Source organism: Callospermophilus lateralis, chromosome 18 (genome assembly GCF_048772815.1).
Source record: "Callospermophilus lateralis isolate mCalLat2 chromosome 18, mCalLat2.hap1, whole genome shotgun sequence".
In the NCBI taxonomy this organism is placed as follows: Eukaryota; Metazoa; Chordata; class Mammalia; order Rodentia; family Sciuridae; genus Callospermophilus; species Callospermophilus lateralis.
Genome location: NC_135322.1, coordinates 2,091,012 through 2,104,230, shown reverse-complemented (window position 1 = coordinate 2,104,230; position 13,219 = coordinate 2,091,012). Strand labels below are relative to the sequence as shown.

General features: G+C 57.7%; 2 protein-coding genes across 5 annotated transcripts; one reads left to right on the top strand and one right to left on the bottom strand.

Moving 5' to 3' along the window:
* Window positions 1-1,092: 1,092 nt before the first annotated feature.
* Fiz1 (FLT3 interacting zinc finger 1) lies at window positions 1,093-8,079 on the bottom strand. Of its 2 annotated transcripts, none has more exons than XM_076838042.2 (3): window positions 8,030-8,079; window positions 6,212-6,563; window positions 1,093-3,351 (listed from the first exon to the last, which is right to left on the bottom strand). In XM_076838042.2, the coding sequence occupies exons 2-3, from the start codon at window positions 6,527-6,529 to the stop codon at window positions 2,161-2,163; spliced, it is 1,509 nt and encodes a 502-aa protein (XP_076694157.2). In that variant the 5' UTR covers window positions 6,530-6,563; window positions 8,030-8,079; the 3' UTR covers window positions 1,093-2,160. The 2 variants fall into 2 exon arrangements, with proteins under 2 accessions (XP_076694157.2, XP_076694155.2); XM_076838040.2 differs by lacking the exon at window positions 8,030-8,079 and adding an exon at window positions 7,093-7,442.
* Window positions 8,080-8,836: 757 nt separating this feature from the next.
* Znf524 (zinc finger protein 524) lies at window positions 8,837-11,985 on the top strand. 3 transcript variants are annotated; one of them, XM_076838531.1, is made up of 4 exons: window positions 8,837-8,930; window positions 9,755-9,886; window positions 10,580-11,474; window positions 11,680-11,985. In XM_076838531.1, exons 2-4 carry the CDS (start codon window positions 9,859-9,861, stop codon window positions 11,726-11,728), a joined length of 972 nt encoding a protein of 323 aa, XP_076694646.1. In that variant the 5' UTR covers window positions 8,837-8,930; window positions 9,755-9,858; the 3' UTR covers window positions 11,729-11,985. The 3 variants fall into 3 exon arrangements, with proteins under 3 accessions (XP_076694646.1, XP_076694645.1, XP_076694647.1); XM_076838530.1 differs by lacking the exon at window positions 11,680-11,985 and having other exon boundaries at window positions 10,580-11,637; XM_076838532.1 differs by lacking the exons at window positions 9,755-9,886; window positions 11,680-11,985 and having other exon boundaries at window positions 10,580-11,637.
* The last annotated feature ends 1,234 nt before the right edge of the window (window positions 11,986-13,219 follow it).

Here is a 13,219-nt window from a genome sequence, read left to right as displayed (position 1 = left end):
CTGGCTTGAGCCACATCCCCAGCCCTCTACTGTGTTCTTGATGGACATTTTGGTGGTTCTGAATTTGGGTATACAGACATTGCTGCTGTGAACATTCTCCTGTGTCTCCTAGTGCCAGTGAACATGACTTACTCCAGGGTTTATGGCTGGCGGAATCACTGCATCGCAGGGAATGCATATTGGCATTCAATCTTAGAGAATGCCAATCTACTAGGCATTTTCAGTTTACATAGAAGAGCTCTGATTCCCCAAGCCCTGACCTTAACTTGTCCTCTGGTCCTGATACCAAGTGCCACCACTCGCCCACTTACTTCTGATTCCTCCCTTTCCAGTGCACGCTCCTCCCACCTTGGACACACAGGTAAGCCACACATGTACACAACCCAGCCTCTGCATTCTACCTCCAGCCTTCACACCAAATCCTCCCACTATTTCTCTCACCAGCTGGCCCAGACTCTCACTACTCCCTCCTGGCAGACTGACTAGTCCTCTACTTCTTTCCCTTTGCAGGCTCCGGCTCCTTCTCCCCTGAGCCAGAGAGCTGGCCATCTGCACTGTGGAACCGGCTGGTCAGTCAAATGCTCATCTTGAGTTCCCTGGCCCTGCGTGGTCTGACCTCTGCCTACCTCTCCACCTCATCTCCTCCCACCTTTCCTGAGTTCACTCTCCTCCTGGCCACCACTCCTCATCTTTCAGGACTCCGAAGTGCCACATGGCAGGGAAGCCCACCCTAACTGCTCATGGGAGGTGGCATAGCCTAGCCATTCGCCATTTCCTGTTGCCTTCAGAGTGCTCAGGACCACCTGAAATTACCTCCACTGTTGGTTCCTCTTGCTCCTACCCTGTCGCCCACTCACTAGAACGTAAATGTACCAGAGCCAGGATCAGCTATTTGCTTACTGTGGGGTCCCAGAGGGGGTACAAGGCCTGACTCCAAGAGTTGTGTGTGTGAATGTGACGGGGCTACTGGTACCACCTATCCTGATGATCTAGAGGTCTTTCTTAGGATCTAAGGATCTTGCCAGATGGCTGTCTAAGGGGCAGAGTCTTTTCCTGGGCTCTCTAAGCCCCAATCAGAAAATGAGACAGTAGTGATTGACAGGACAAGGTTTATTGGGGTCCTGGAGACACTGGGGAGTGGGAGAAGGGGGCAAAGTCAAGGCTCACAAGGGAGGAATCCCCTAGCCAATTTCCCCCCTTCCCCTTGGGGTTAGGAGGAACATAGAGACAAACCAACAGAGATGGAGAGAAAGATGGACTAGTGCTACAGGAGCTGGGGAGGAAAACCCCGAAGCCCACCACCTCCACCTGGATGAGGTCACAGGATGTGGAGTAATGTGGACCCAGCCACACTCTACAGGATAAGGGAGTGTCTGTCCTATTCACTCTAAGAAGGGTGGGGCCAGACCACTATGTGAACCAGCCCAGTGCATTTGGGTCAGTCCATCCTACTGGCTAGGGGGATTTCGGACCAGTCTATCCTAGTGTTTTGGGGTGGGGGAAGATCCTTAGGGTCGATCCATTCAGTGGTGAAGAAAGGGACCTAATTGGAAGGTGGGGGAGTTGAAGGCAAGGTCATCTACCCTGGTCCTCTTTCAGTATTGGGAATGAAATGGGGGAAAGGCAGATTTCGGCTATATTCATTTTCTGGGGTCACCAGTGACTGGTGGGTAGTATTTGGAGGGGATCCTGGAAGATTTGGGAACACGGTCCCTGCATTCCCCAGATCAAGGTTACGGAGAATGATGGCTGTCTGGGAGCGGGCAGTCTTCCCTTGGAGATACCCACACTTAATTAGCTGAGAGGTGCTGGTGGAGACCCATTTCTCATTTGTAGGTCCCCACATCTTAGAGGCCTATTGACTGGGGTTGCCCACACGCATTCCTGGGGTCTCAAGCTCAGGAGTCTCTCCGTAGTTTTAGGTCCCCCAATGAATATGTTCGACCCCTTCGTTGGAAGAGGCCTCTTTCTTTGTGGTCCCCCAGCTGGGGGGCCTGTGTGGGCTCTGGGTGGCCCCATCGCCAGGTCGGGGCCTCATCTTAGGGCCTTGGCTCTGGACTTGAAGGGCCGGGGCCTCACCTGCACACAGTCCTGAGGTCCCTGGCAGGGCCAAGTCCAGTCCCTGGGTTGGTTGGGTTGAGGGCTGGGCAGCCTTGCGGGTCAGTCCATGCCCCGGTGCAGCTTCAGGTGCCTGGAGAGGTTGCTGAGCGTGATGAAGCCCTTGCCGCAGATGTGGCAGGGGAAGGGCCGCTCGGTGCCATGCAGCAGCCGGTGGCGCTTGAGGTAGCACTCGTGCCGGAAGAACTTGCCGCACTCGAGGCACGGGAACGGCTTCTCGCCGGTGTGCACCAGCACGTGCCGCTCCAGGTCGCGGGGGGAGCGGAACAGCTTCTCGCACTCAGAGCAGCCAAAGATCTTCTTGCCGCGGCCGGAGCCCGACGCAGGCTCCCCGGATGCCGGCTGCCCCCCAGGAGCCGCCGCTGCCGTCTCCTCCCCGCCGCCCTCACCGTGGCTGACCCGCCGGTGCTCCTCCAGGGCCGCCAGCGCCGCGTACAGCGCTCCGCAATGGCCACAGCCGTAGGTGGCTGGACCCGAGTGAGCCTCCAGGTGGCTGGCCAGCGCCGCAGCCGACGCGAAGAACGTCCCGCAGTCGCATTGGTACAGGGTGTCTTCCGACGGCTCGGCCGCCGCACCCCGCGCTGGGGCCTCACCGCCGCCCTCCGGAAGCAGCCCCCCGAGCTTGGGCACGCCACCCACGGTGGGGCCCAGGAGTAGCCCGCCGTCCCAAGCCGATCGAGCATCGCCTGCCTCGGCTGAGCCGCCCTCGCGGGCCGTCTCCAGCCCACTGCTGGCCCCCGGGACCCAGACCTGCACAGGGGGTGCGCCAGCACCCTGCAGGTCGTGGGTCAGCTTGTGCCGCTCCAGCAGCGCGGGCGCGTTGAAGTCGCGCTCGCAGCGCGGGCACTTGAAGGGCTTCACGTCTGTGTGCGCGGCCCAGTGGGCTGCCAGCTCGCGGCCGTGGTCGAAGCGCCGTGCGCAGGCGCCGCAAGCAAACGGAGGCAAGGAGGCTGCGGCTGCGGCTGCCGCCTCCGCCAGCCCCCAGCTGCCCGCGCCCGCGCCCTCCAGGCCCTCTCCACTGCCGGTCCCCGCGCCCCCGCACACTGAGCAGGGCCCCACGTTGCAGCAGACCGAGCAGGGTGTGCTTAGGGCGGGCAGGCCCGGGCCAGGCTGCAGCGGTGCTGGGAGCACCCCGCGGTGCTGGCGCTTGAGGTGGCGGCCCAGGCTGGAGCGCGAGGAGAAGCGGAGCTCGCAGACCAGGCAGCAGTACGGCTTCTCACCAGTGTGGACGACCTGGGAGTGGGAACACAGTGTCAGCGCAGAGGGCTTTCGGTGTGGCAGATTCCGGGACACCGAGGAGGAGGAGGCCCAAGCTTTCCCACTCGGATTCCACACGCGCAAGCTCACTCTCTACTTGGGGCCACGCAGGCATGTGCTGAGGGTCGAACCAGGGCCTCCTATGTGCTAGGTGAGCGCTCTATGCTGAGCCCCAGCCCCAGCTTTGAATCTCTTGACCTCTGCTTTTCCCTTCCGTAAATGGGCAGAATCAGACTAGCCATCTCCCAGTGCTGCTGGGAGGACACAGGGAAATGGCCACAAGATGATTACTAGGTCGGCATGCTACCATGGCCAACGACCCTCTGCGTGTTCTCTAAACCAGCATACAATGGGGCAGGCGGACGGGGCTCTTACATATGCCTAGGTGGGAGGTGGCGTTTCAAGGTACCCGGGAAACCTTCTGGAGTCCAACAGAATTGTGTGATGATGGAAATGTCCTACATTCATACTGCCCCATAAACTAGTCACGAGCACATGTGCTACTACTGAGCACTGGAATGTGGCTGGTGCCAGTGAGGGCCTGGCCGTGTGCCTGAAGAGGTGTGGAGGGCAGTGGAAGCTCTAGCCACATACACAGACAGGGAGGTGACCCCCTCACCCACTCCAGTGTCTCTTCCCTACTCTAGAAAGCCCCTACCCATCACTGTGCCACCTGTCACCATGCGTGAAGCCTGGCACCGGCACCACCACCCCTGCCCCTGCTGCAGCACAGGCCACACCTGCTGCCCCCCCTTCACTGCAGCTAATGGTTCCAGAGTCCCAGAGGCCAGCCTGGGAGGGGCCGCACCCAGTGTCAAGCCTGCTGTCACCAGCCAGTCACTAATGGCCCTCAGGTCTATCAAGGCAGAGCTGTGATTTGAACCAAATCTGGCTGCTTTTCAGAGTCCCACCTAATGTGTTTTTCTGAGGCACAGCTCGGCCTGCAGACGGGGAAAAACCAGAAATCTGAAACATCATTCACCCTTATGGCTAAGAGCTTTCTGAGAGTAGAGTCCTACTGATTGGTAATATTTGCCTTGAGGCCTGTGAGGGTTGATGAGAGTTCAGTGTAATTGATAATGTCTACCAGGGGCACGGACCTAAAGAAAGAACCAGAAGTGGTGCCTATCTGCCATTCTGGCTCCAGACATGGTGATGTCTGCAGTACAATGGGGTGCATGGAACTCTCTCTTCTTGCTAGATTTATTCTCTGTCCACCTGCCTTTCTAACACACAAGCTTGTGCTGGCCTCAGGACCTTTGCACATGTTGTTCTCATTGCCTGGAAGGCTCTTTTCCATGACAGGCTCCTCCCTTACTAGGAAGAGTGTCAGTGTATCTGTCAGCTCCCTTGCCCTCAGCTCCCTCCTGGCATCCATCCTCTCCCTTTTGAGTTTCTACAACCCATCTGGGTGTTGTTGTCTCCCCAGCATGTAAGCAAAGAGGAAAGAGGAACCAGCTCAGTCTGCTTACTGCTGTGGTTCCAGGGTCCTGTGCTTACTGGGTACCCCAGGACCAGTGGACTCTGCAGCCTTCTCTGGTACCATGCTGTCCCTGGCCCCCTGGCCCCTATCCTGCTTCCATGAACACGTGCACTTCCTGGGCTTGGGCAGCCCTCTCCTGCCTGTTGAGCAGAGGTATCATTCTCAGAAGCAGCATCCTCGACCCCGCCCAGCCCACTTTACCGGCTCTCCTCACCCCCCAAAACGTTCTGGCAGCAGTCTAACGGTTACTAATCTGGTGTCAATCAATGTCCCCCTCCCTGGACTGTTGGATGTGGGGGCTCTGAAGGGGGGCTGTGTTTTCCCTGAAGAACCTTAGAGTCGGGCTCACTGAAGGGTTCCGCCGGATCCTGACCTACTGGTGGGAGTGGGCAGATGTCCATGGAGGGGAGGGACTTGTTGCCTGAGCATTAAGGGCTGTAAGCAGTGGGTACTTGGTCTCTTTGATGGATGCAAACACTGGACATGAGAGAGGGAGACAGGAGGAGGGGACACAACTAGAGTTGGGGCCAACACCAAGGACATGATGTTCTGAACCAAGAGAGATGCCAGGGGACAGAGATGGGGATGTGGAAGACCACTTTCAACCAGGTCTGCCTGGCCCTAGCAGGGTGTCTGCCCAGACTGGTTTTCCGGGTGGATGTGGGCCTGCCCTGCCTGCCCCCACCCTGCCCAAGCACAGTCTCCTGTCAGTCCTGGACACACCGAGCTCCTTCCCACCTGGGGCCTCTGCGCGGGCATCCCTCCTGCTGGAATGCTTTCCCACCTGGACTCCTCCTCAGACTCAGGTCCAGCTCCAACATGGCCTTGCCCTGACCTTTCTCCATCTCCCCTCCTGCACTCCCCATGTCGATTTTACTTATTTATTAAAAACATCCTTCCCAACACCTCTCCTTTCCCAGAACCTTCTTATCTGTGGAACTGCTTTCTTATCACTTTCCTGGCCACTGTCCTTCTCCAAAGGAACATAAATTCTCTGAAAGCTGATATTTAATTGATTTTTATCCTGGCAACCTCAGTGTTGGGCCCAGGGAAAGTCCTCAATTGGTAGTTGTGAAATAAAGAAGTTATATGTACATGTGATAAAGCTATTTTACCATAGGGAAGGGACACACAGGGCAGGCCCTGGCAGGGGGCAGAGCGAGGGCCACACGGGAGGGGCAACTTACTAGCATGTTGTGTGTGTGTGTGATGGGCGGTGACCAAAAAAGAAGTATCTCATGGTGCTTTGGCGGAGGGAGGAAAGGAGAAATTCTCTATGGGAGAAAGCCAGTGCACGGGCCTCGATCTGCTGCCTCTCAACCCTGTGCAGGCTGTGTGGGCCTGCGGACTCACCTGGTGGTGCAGCAGGCCTGTGGAGTCGCGGAAACCCTTGGGACAGGCAGAGCAGCGGTAGGGCCGCTCCCCCGTGTGGGAGCGCAGGTGGTTGGCCAGGTTGAAGCTGTGCTTGAAGCCCTTGCCACAGCGTGGACACGCATGGGGCTTGAGAGCTGTGTGCCGAGCGAAGTGACGCCGCAGGTCCGAACGGTAGCGGAAGCTCTTGCCACATTCGCTGCAGTGAAATGGGACACGGGGGGCTGCAACAGGTGCTGCCTGTGCTGTAGCAGGTGCAGGGGCAGGAGCCGGGGGTGCCGGCAGCCGGGCTTCATCCATGGTGACAGGTGGCACAGTGGTGGCTGGGGGCCTTCTAGAGTAGGGAGGAAACACAGAGTCGTTGAAGGGATCACCTCCCTGTTAGCCCCTTAGGCTCACAGGTCCCACACCAGACCCCTTGGAGACCCTTCTACTGCTAAGCCACGCCCACCACACTAACCACACCCACTGTTCTTAAGATTCTTCTTACAAACCTTTCTCCCTCTTCTTCATTCATCTGCCAATCTTCATAACCACTACCGTGTCACTTCTACTCAAGTCACCGTGTTAAGCCTCTCTGGATCCTCTCTAAACCCCTCCCACTCTGATGCAGGTCCCACCACTCCTTTGGAGACACTAGTTCTATTCCTTAAACATCATGTATTCCTGGCCATGCCACTTTCCCTCCAAAAGCCTCTCCTACACTTCTTTGAAGATGACTGCTCAGTGAACAGAAGGACAAGGATTTGCAGCTAAGCACACCAGTGTCATGCTTCCAGGAAGACCAAAACTAGCTGTGCAACCTAGATAAAACCAGTCAAAACTCTGGTCCTCTGTAAGAAGGGAAAGATTCTAGTACCTACCTCATGGAATGGTGGCAGGCACTAAGCCACAGCCAGGCAAGTATGCTTGTGCTCACGTGAGCCAGCGTACAGTCGAGACTCAGCAAGTATGCTGTTGACTACCCCTATCTGTAAGGGCCCTCCTACTTTCTTAGTTTAGCACCCCCATGCTTTCCAAGTCATCCCACTTCTCCAATCTTTGTACTTTAACAAGATCTGACTTCCAATACCATACATTTTTTCCTTCAAATAGGCCCCATCCTTTCCAAGATCAATCCCCACTCCACTCCTATAACTTCCTCCACCCTTTCTTAGTCGGCTACTGAGCCCCCTCCATCCTCTCCAAATTCTTTCACTTTTATTATAAAGACTTGATAGTTCTATGGAACTCACCAAATTACACACCTAAACCTGGGCCCCCTCTCAGCACCAAACCCCACCCCAGACAAACTCTACCCCTTCTATCCTAAGCTCCTCCTGCCCTCTTCCTGGTCCCTATTTTCCCAGCAGGCCTTAAACAGAGTTCCTTCTGCCTTTCAATATAGGCCCCACCCACCACAGTATTAAAGCCCCACCCCTTACCTAAGCCCCTCCCAGTTTCTATCCACAGACCCTTAAAATGTACGAAGCCCCACCCACGACAAGCCCCGCCCCCTCGGCTCCTCCGGTCCCTGTTCCGCCCACATCACCACTAGGCCCCGCCCCCTCGTGCTCCCCACGGCTAGCAGAACCGGCCCCCCCAGCACAGTCGGCTCAGAGACCCAGGCCCGAAAAACGGCCCTTTGTGCCCCTCCCCCTGGCCCTAGAAGGTTCGGCCCCGGGCACTCGGGGCGGGGGCAGGTCAGGCGGGCCGGGACCGAGCAGGTCCACCTCGCTCAAACAGGGCGGAGGTCCTGGAAGCTTGATGAGGCCTCGAGAGGCCAGGGAAGTCAGTCCGCTTTCCTCTTTAATTACTTACACCTCCCTCTGGGCGCCGACATTTTGGGCAGCGGGGGCAGCGTCACTTCCACCCGGGGGGCCCCTCAACTTCCGCCTCGGCTCCCTTCTCCCCCCCCTTCTCCCGCCCCCTCGACTCCCCCTTTCCACTCCACCCCGCCCTTCTCCTTCTTTCCCTTCCCTTTCCTGGGCTTGAAAGTTAGAGAGGCCATATCGGCGCCATCTTGGTTGAGGGCAGCGGGGCGGGGCCTATGATCATCCCCGGCGCTGCATAGCGTCAGGGCAATAAGCTCAGCCTGCGGATTCCTGCAGTCTACAATGACGCTAACTGGTGCTAACATAGACAGTTATGATTCCTTTTCCCCAGTCTCGCACTACTTATTTACAGGATGCCGAGTTGCATCTGGAAGGAAGAGAGAAACTGAATTGCGCCAAGTGCAATACAGATAGAAAAGACCAGGCACCATCTTTTCTATTTAATCCTCCATGGGGCCTTGAAGCTATCAGGCGCCATGTTAGTTGCGGGCACTAAGTAGACATTTCCCGCTTCTCATCTTTCCGACCCATCTTTGATTGGATCACCCGGTTGGGTGCTTTCTGGGAGGAAAGGCATTTTGATGTGGTCAGGGATGTGGTGATGGGCTCATTCCCACTGGGGTAAATCCGGCGACTTGTGCGCCTCTGCCTGCAATGGACGTGACCGGTCCTTAGGACCCAGCGAGTACCCTTTGTTCCCCGCGGGCGGCGAGGGGAGGGGCCGCTGGCGTCCGCTCCGAGGGGCGGGGCCGGGCCCGCGCGCCCCCGCCCCCCGCCCCGCCGCCGCCGAGGGGCAGGGCCCCCTCGCCCCCGCCCCTTCCCACGCGCCGGCCCGTCGCCCCCCGCGCGCGTGCACACACGCGAGCCCAAGGCGGCATGCAAATGAGGTACCCGGGAGGCGGGGGACCCGGGAGGGGGAGGGGGATGGGGGATAGGTGGCCGGGAGCGCGCCAGAGCGCGGCCCAACACCTGCTCCCGCGCTCGCCCTTGCGCGCGCCGACCTCGCGCCCCGCGGAGCCGCCGGGCTCGCGCGCGCAGACCCCCTCCTGGCAGCTCTCGCTGCTTGCGGCCCCCGCGCCGCTCATTGGCCGCCGCCCCCGCAGGGCCCGCCCCGCGCGCGGGCTCCACCGCTCCGGTCCGACGGGCGCGCGCCCGCAAGGAATAGGAGTGGGGGAGGGTCGAGGGACCAGGTGCTCTCCTCCCGTGTTTCAGAGGTCCACCTCCCGGTCCGGGTTACCCCACGGGAGCGAATCATATGGTCGTTGAGAGATTGTCGCGCTTTGGATTTCAGGGCGCTCTGGGTCCATTAAAGGGGGTTGGGGGCTGCGGGTGGTAGAGTACTTGCTTACCATAGTCAAGGCCCTGGGTTCCATCCCCAGCACCACAAAAAAACAAGTCTAAACGGGGGCGCGGCACACTCGTGCTACCCCTCCAGTTATACCCCGATCCCATGCTCCCAGGTTGTAGTTGGCTCCGGGAAGATGGTGATGTTGGTTGTCGTTTCACTGTGCACCAGTAGGTTGGGGCATTTTAAAGCCCCTTCCTTATTCCTTATTACTCTCCCACAAACCAGATATAGCATTTTACGTAGAAGGAAACTGGTTCAGAGACAACACTTGCTTATTATGGGTAGAGCTGGATTTAAACCTGGGTCTGAGAGTCTTCATGCTGTCCTCTATCTCCTTGGGTCCATTTCTTCTCATTCCCTAAGCCACTGTGGTCAGCAACACCGGATTGGAGCTTGGCCTTGAACTAACTATCAGAGGGAACTTAGCTGACTTGGCTTTCCTGTATCTCAGTTACCCCATTTGCAAAATGGGAAAGGTGCATCCTCATTCAGAAGGTTGGTGTGAGACTTAGCTGCGGCATGATGCTAATGAAGAGAGCATGATGCTAATGAGGGCTCTTCTGTGTAAAATATTGTCCTATGCATGTCTGGGCGGGCAAGTAGAACAGAATCCCATTTTGTGAAAGACTTAATTGAGCTGGGAGAAGTGAACACCTTGCCCAAGGCCACAGAGAGAGGCTAAGTGACAGACTCTGAATTTGAACTTGGGATATCTGACTCCAGAGGCCAAACTTAGCAAGTGGATATGTTTCCTCGTGCACGAATTAGGGTCAAACCTCACCTAGGACTGATTCCTTTCTTCTAGTCCTGAACCCTTCCCTTCTTCTGCCAATTAGGAAGGAAATCTCTGAGACCTCTATGGCTCTGGAATTTGATGGGCTATTTTGAGGCTTGCAATCTCAGTTGAACCCTTATTTTTCTTTATTTAGCTAATGTTGATCTTGAATTCCCTGGTCAAGGGAACAGATTGTGGGGCATGGGGGACATTTGGGGAAACCAGGGCAGTGCCCGTTTATGAACCAGTACTAAATTATCTTATTGTTTTACCCACCAGCATGGCTATAATTGTCTGGGTGAGGTCAATCATATTCAGGTCAAGAGACTTGGAGCCAGGGTTGGGTGACATATTGGGGTACACGGGGTGCTGGAGACCCTCCCCACACTGACGCTGCCCCTCTCTCCTCTTAGCCGGCTCCAGTGCCCAGACCCAAGCCCCTCACTGCTCAATGGACACCCCCAGCCCAGACCCGTTGCCTTCGACTTTGACTGGGGAGGAAGAGAAACCTCTGGCCTTACTTCCTCCCGTTCCCCGGGGCCGCAGAGGCAGACCTCCCGGGGGAGCCGCCTCCTCAAATCGGACCCTCAAGGCCTCCTTCCCTCGCAAGCGGGGCCGCCCCCCCAAGTCAGGGCAAGAGCCCCCGCTGGCGCAGGAGCTGACCTCACAGGTGGGCAGTGGTGGTGGCAGCGACCTCCTGTTGATCGATGATCAGGGTGTACCCTATACAGTCTCAGAAAGGTCGGCTGCAGGTGGGCCCCAGGGCTCTGTCTCCAGAAGGGCTCCGCACTTCTGCCCTGTGTGCCTGCGCGCCTTCCCCTACCTCTCCGACCTGGAGCGCCACAGCATCTCACACTCAGAGCTGAAGCCGCATGAGTGCAAGGATTGCGGCAAGACCTTCAAGCGGTCCAGCCACCTGCGGCGGCACTGCAACATCCATGCGGGCCTGCGGCCCTTCTGCTGCCAGCTGTGCCCGCGCCGCTTCCGCGAGGCCGGCGAGCTGGCACATCACCACCGCGTGCACTCCGGCGAGCGCCCGTACCAGTGCCCAGTGTGCTGGCTGCGCTTCACCGAGGCCAACACCCTGCGGCGCCATTCCAAACGCAAGCACCCAGAGGCCTTGGGAATGCCCCTGTGTCCCCCTGACCCAAGGCCCGAGACGCCGTGGGACGAAGAAGAAGGCATCCCGGCCACAGCTGGGGTGTGCGAGGAGGGGCCTGAGGGGAAGGAGCCCGCCGGTCCTGCACCCTCGGCTTCTGCTTCCCGGTCCTGGCTTACAGCCAGGAGCTCAGCTGGCACCGGGCCCAGGCAAGTGGGCCAGGACACCCTCGCTTCTGGTGGTCTTCCTGTCTTGGGAGGGGGTCGAGGCTAGGGACCTACATCTCCAGGTCCTGCTGCCTTGTGGCACCTTCCTACGGACTAACAGGCCCCTGGAGGCAGGGGCTGTGGCAATAAATCCCTGCCTACTGGCTTCCTGTGTGTGTTCCATGATGATGCCTCTTCTCCGTTGCAGTGTTCAGCGGCTGCACCGCCCTGACAGAAGTGCGTGGGATTCCAGATAACCCCACGTCACGTGCCTCGCTAGCATGGCGCCAAAGAATAGCTCAGAAGAAGCCTTTGCTCCTCTCCCATTTCCACCGGACCCCAAAGTACTACCAATAAAGAGCCAGACTAAGTAAAACTGAACTTTTATGCAAATGTGACTCTAGGCTTCCCTCATCCTTGCCAAATTCCTTACATGTAGGTCCTGCCTCGGTGGACCCACAGTTTGCAATGAAACACTGAGTTGAGGGCTGGGATGGAACTCAGAGAATGTGTGCCTTGCATATATGCAAGCCCCTGGGTTTAACCTCCAGCACTAAAAAGGAAAAAAAAAAAACAAAAAAACTTGAAGATAAGAGGACTGAATTTCGGTAGGGTTTATCAAAAGAAGGGGGGGGGCTTGGCCGAGGTGCAAGCCTTATTGGGCAGTTTGGGGGCATTAGGGCGGGTCTTAGAAGGTGCAAATGCTGGGGATGGTTTAAAGAGGTTAAGGTTGGCCAGAAGAAAGAGAATGACTTCCAGAGAATGGGCGAGAGTTTACCTGAGGGATGGGACTAGAAAGAGAGCTTTTGAAAGACAAAGTATTAGAAGTATGACTTAACTGTTAGAAAGTGCTGGGGGGTGGACATGACTAAGGAGAAGGAGGTACCTGAGAGAGGGGGAACTTAGCAGGGGGAGCTGAATAGATCTGGGCTTCCCTACTTGAGGTAGGGCTGAGTTGGGAGGTTTATGGAGTTATGTGAGGGGAGCAGTGTCAAGTGTGGTAAAGCTGTGGTTGAGCTCAAGAGACCCTCCTGAAGGGTATTTTCAAACACAGACGCTAGGCCCCACCACATAGGTCTCTTCTACTGAGAGGTTTGGGGCAAGGAGCTGGAGACGGATCTTTGCTACTCAAGAACCACTGGTTCAAGGCAATGCTTTAGGTGTGAGGCATAACCGTACATACAAGTTATGAGGGTCGCGCAGCTGTGGGAAGAAGGACAGGGCTTAAATCCAAGGGGCAGACACAGTTTAAGAGGCCCCCCCCACCCCATCCCCATCAGGGCTTGGAAGGGGCGTGGCAGGGCTTGGGAGGGAGGGTGGAGCTCCAGAGCATAGTCTCGGAGAGAGGAAAGACCAGAAACTTGGTGGAGGTGGGGCGAAGGGTATAGGTTTGGGGCGAGGGCGGAGCCTATAAAGATTGCAACAAGGTAGGCGTGGCTCAAAGTCCGGGGGCGTGGCCCAAGCGTGGGACCGGAGCTCAGGGTGTGCCTTAACCGGATGTCCGCAGCACGTGGGCGGTGCCGGAGGAAGGAGCGGGCACACATAGCGCAGGCGCACCTGACTCCGCTGACCCACCGGAAGCCGCCTAGGCCTTCCCCGCCCTTATCCCCGCGATAGTGCGCAGGCGCGTTGCCCCTCCCCGCGCCGCCGCCGCTACCGCCTCCTTCCGTCCTCCACGCCGGCGCCTCGGGAACGGGCGCGACTTCCGCTTCCGGGCGGGCGGCGCGGGGCTGCCGGGGAGGGGGAGG

Coding starts and splice junctions, on each gene's coding strand:
- Znf524 (XM_076838530.1), top strand. CDS start 9,859: ATGGGAAAGGTGCATCCTCATTCAGAAG. Junction 9,887..10,579: donor GGTGCATCCTCATTCAGAAG/GTTGGTGTGAGA, acceptor CTCTCCTCTTAG/CCGGCTCCAGTGCCCAGACC.
- Fiz1 (XM_076838040.2), bottom strand. Junction 3,352..6,211: donor CAGGCCTGCTGCACCACCAG/GTGAGTCCGCAG, acceptor TCCCACTCCCAG/GTCGTCCACACTGGTGAGAA.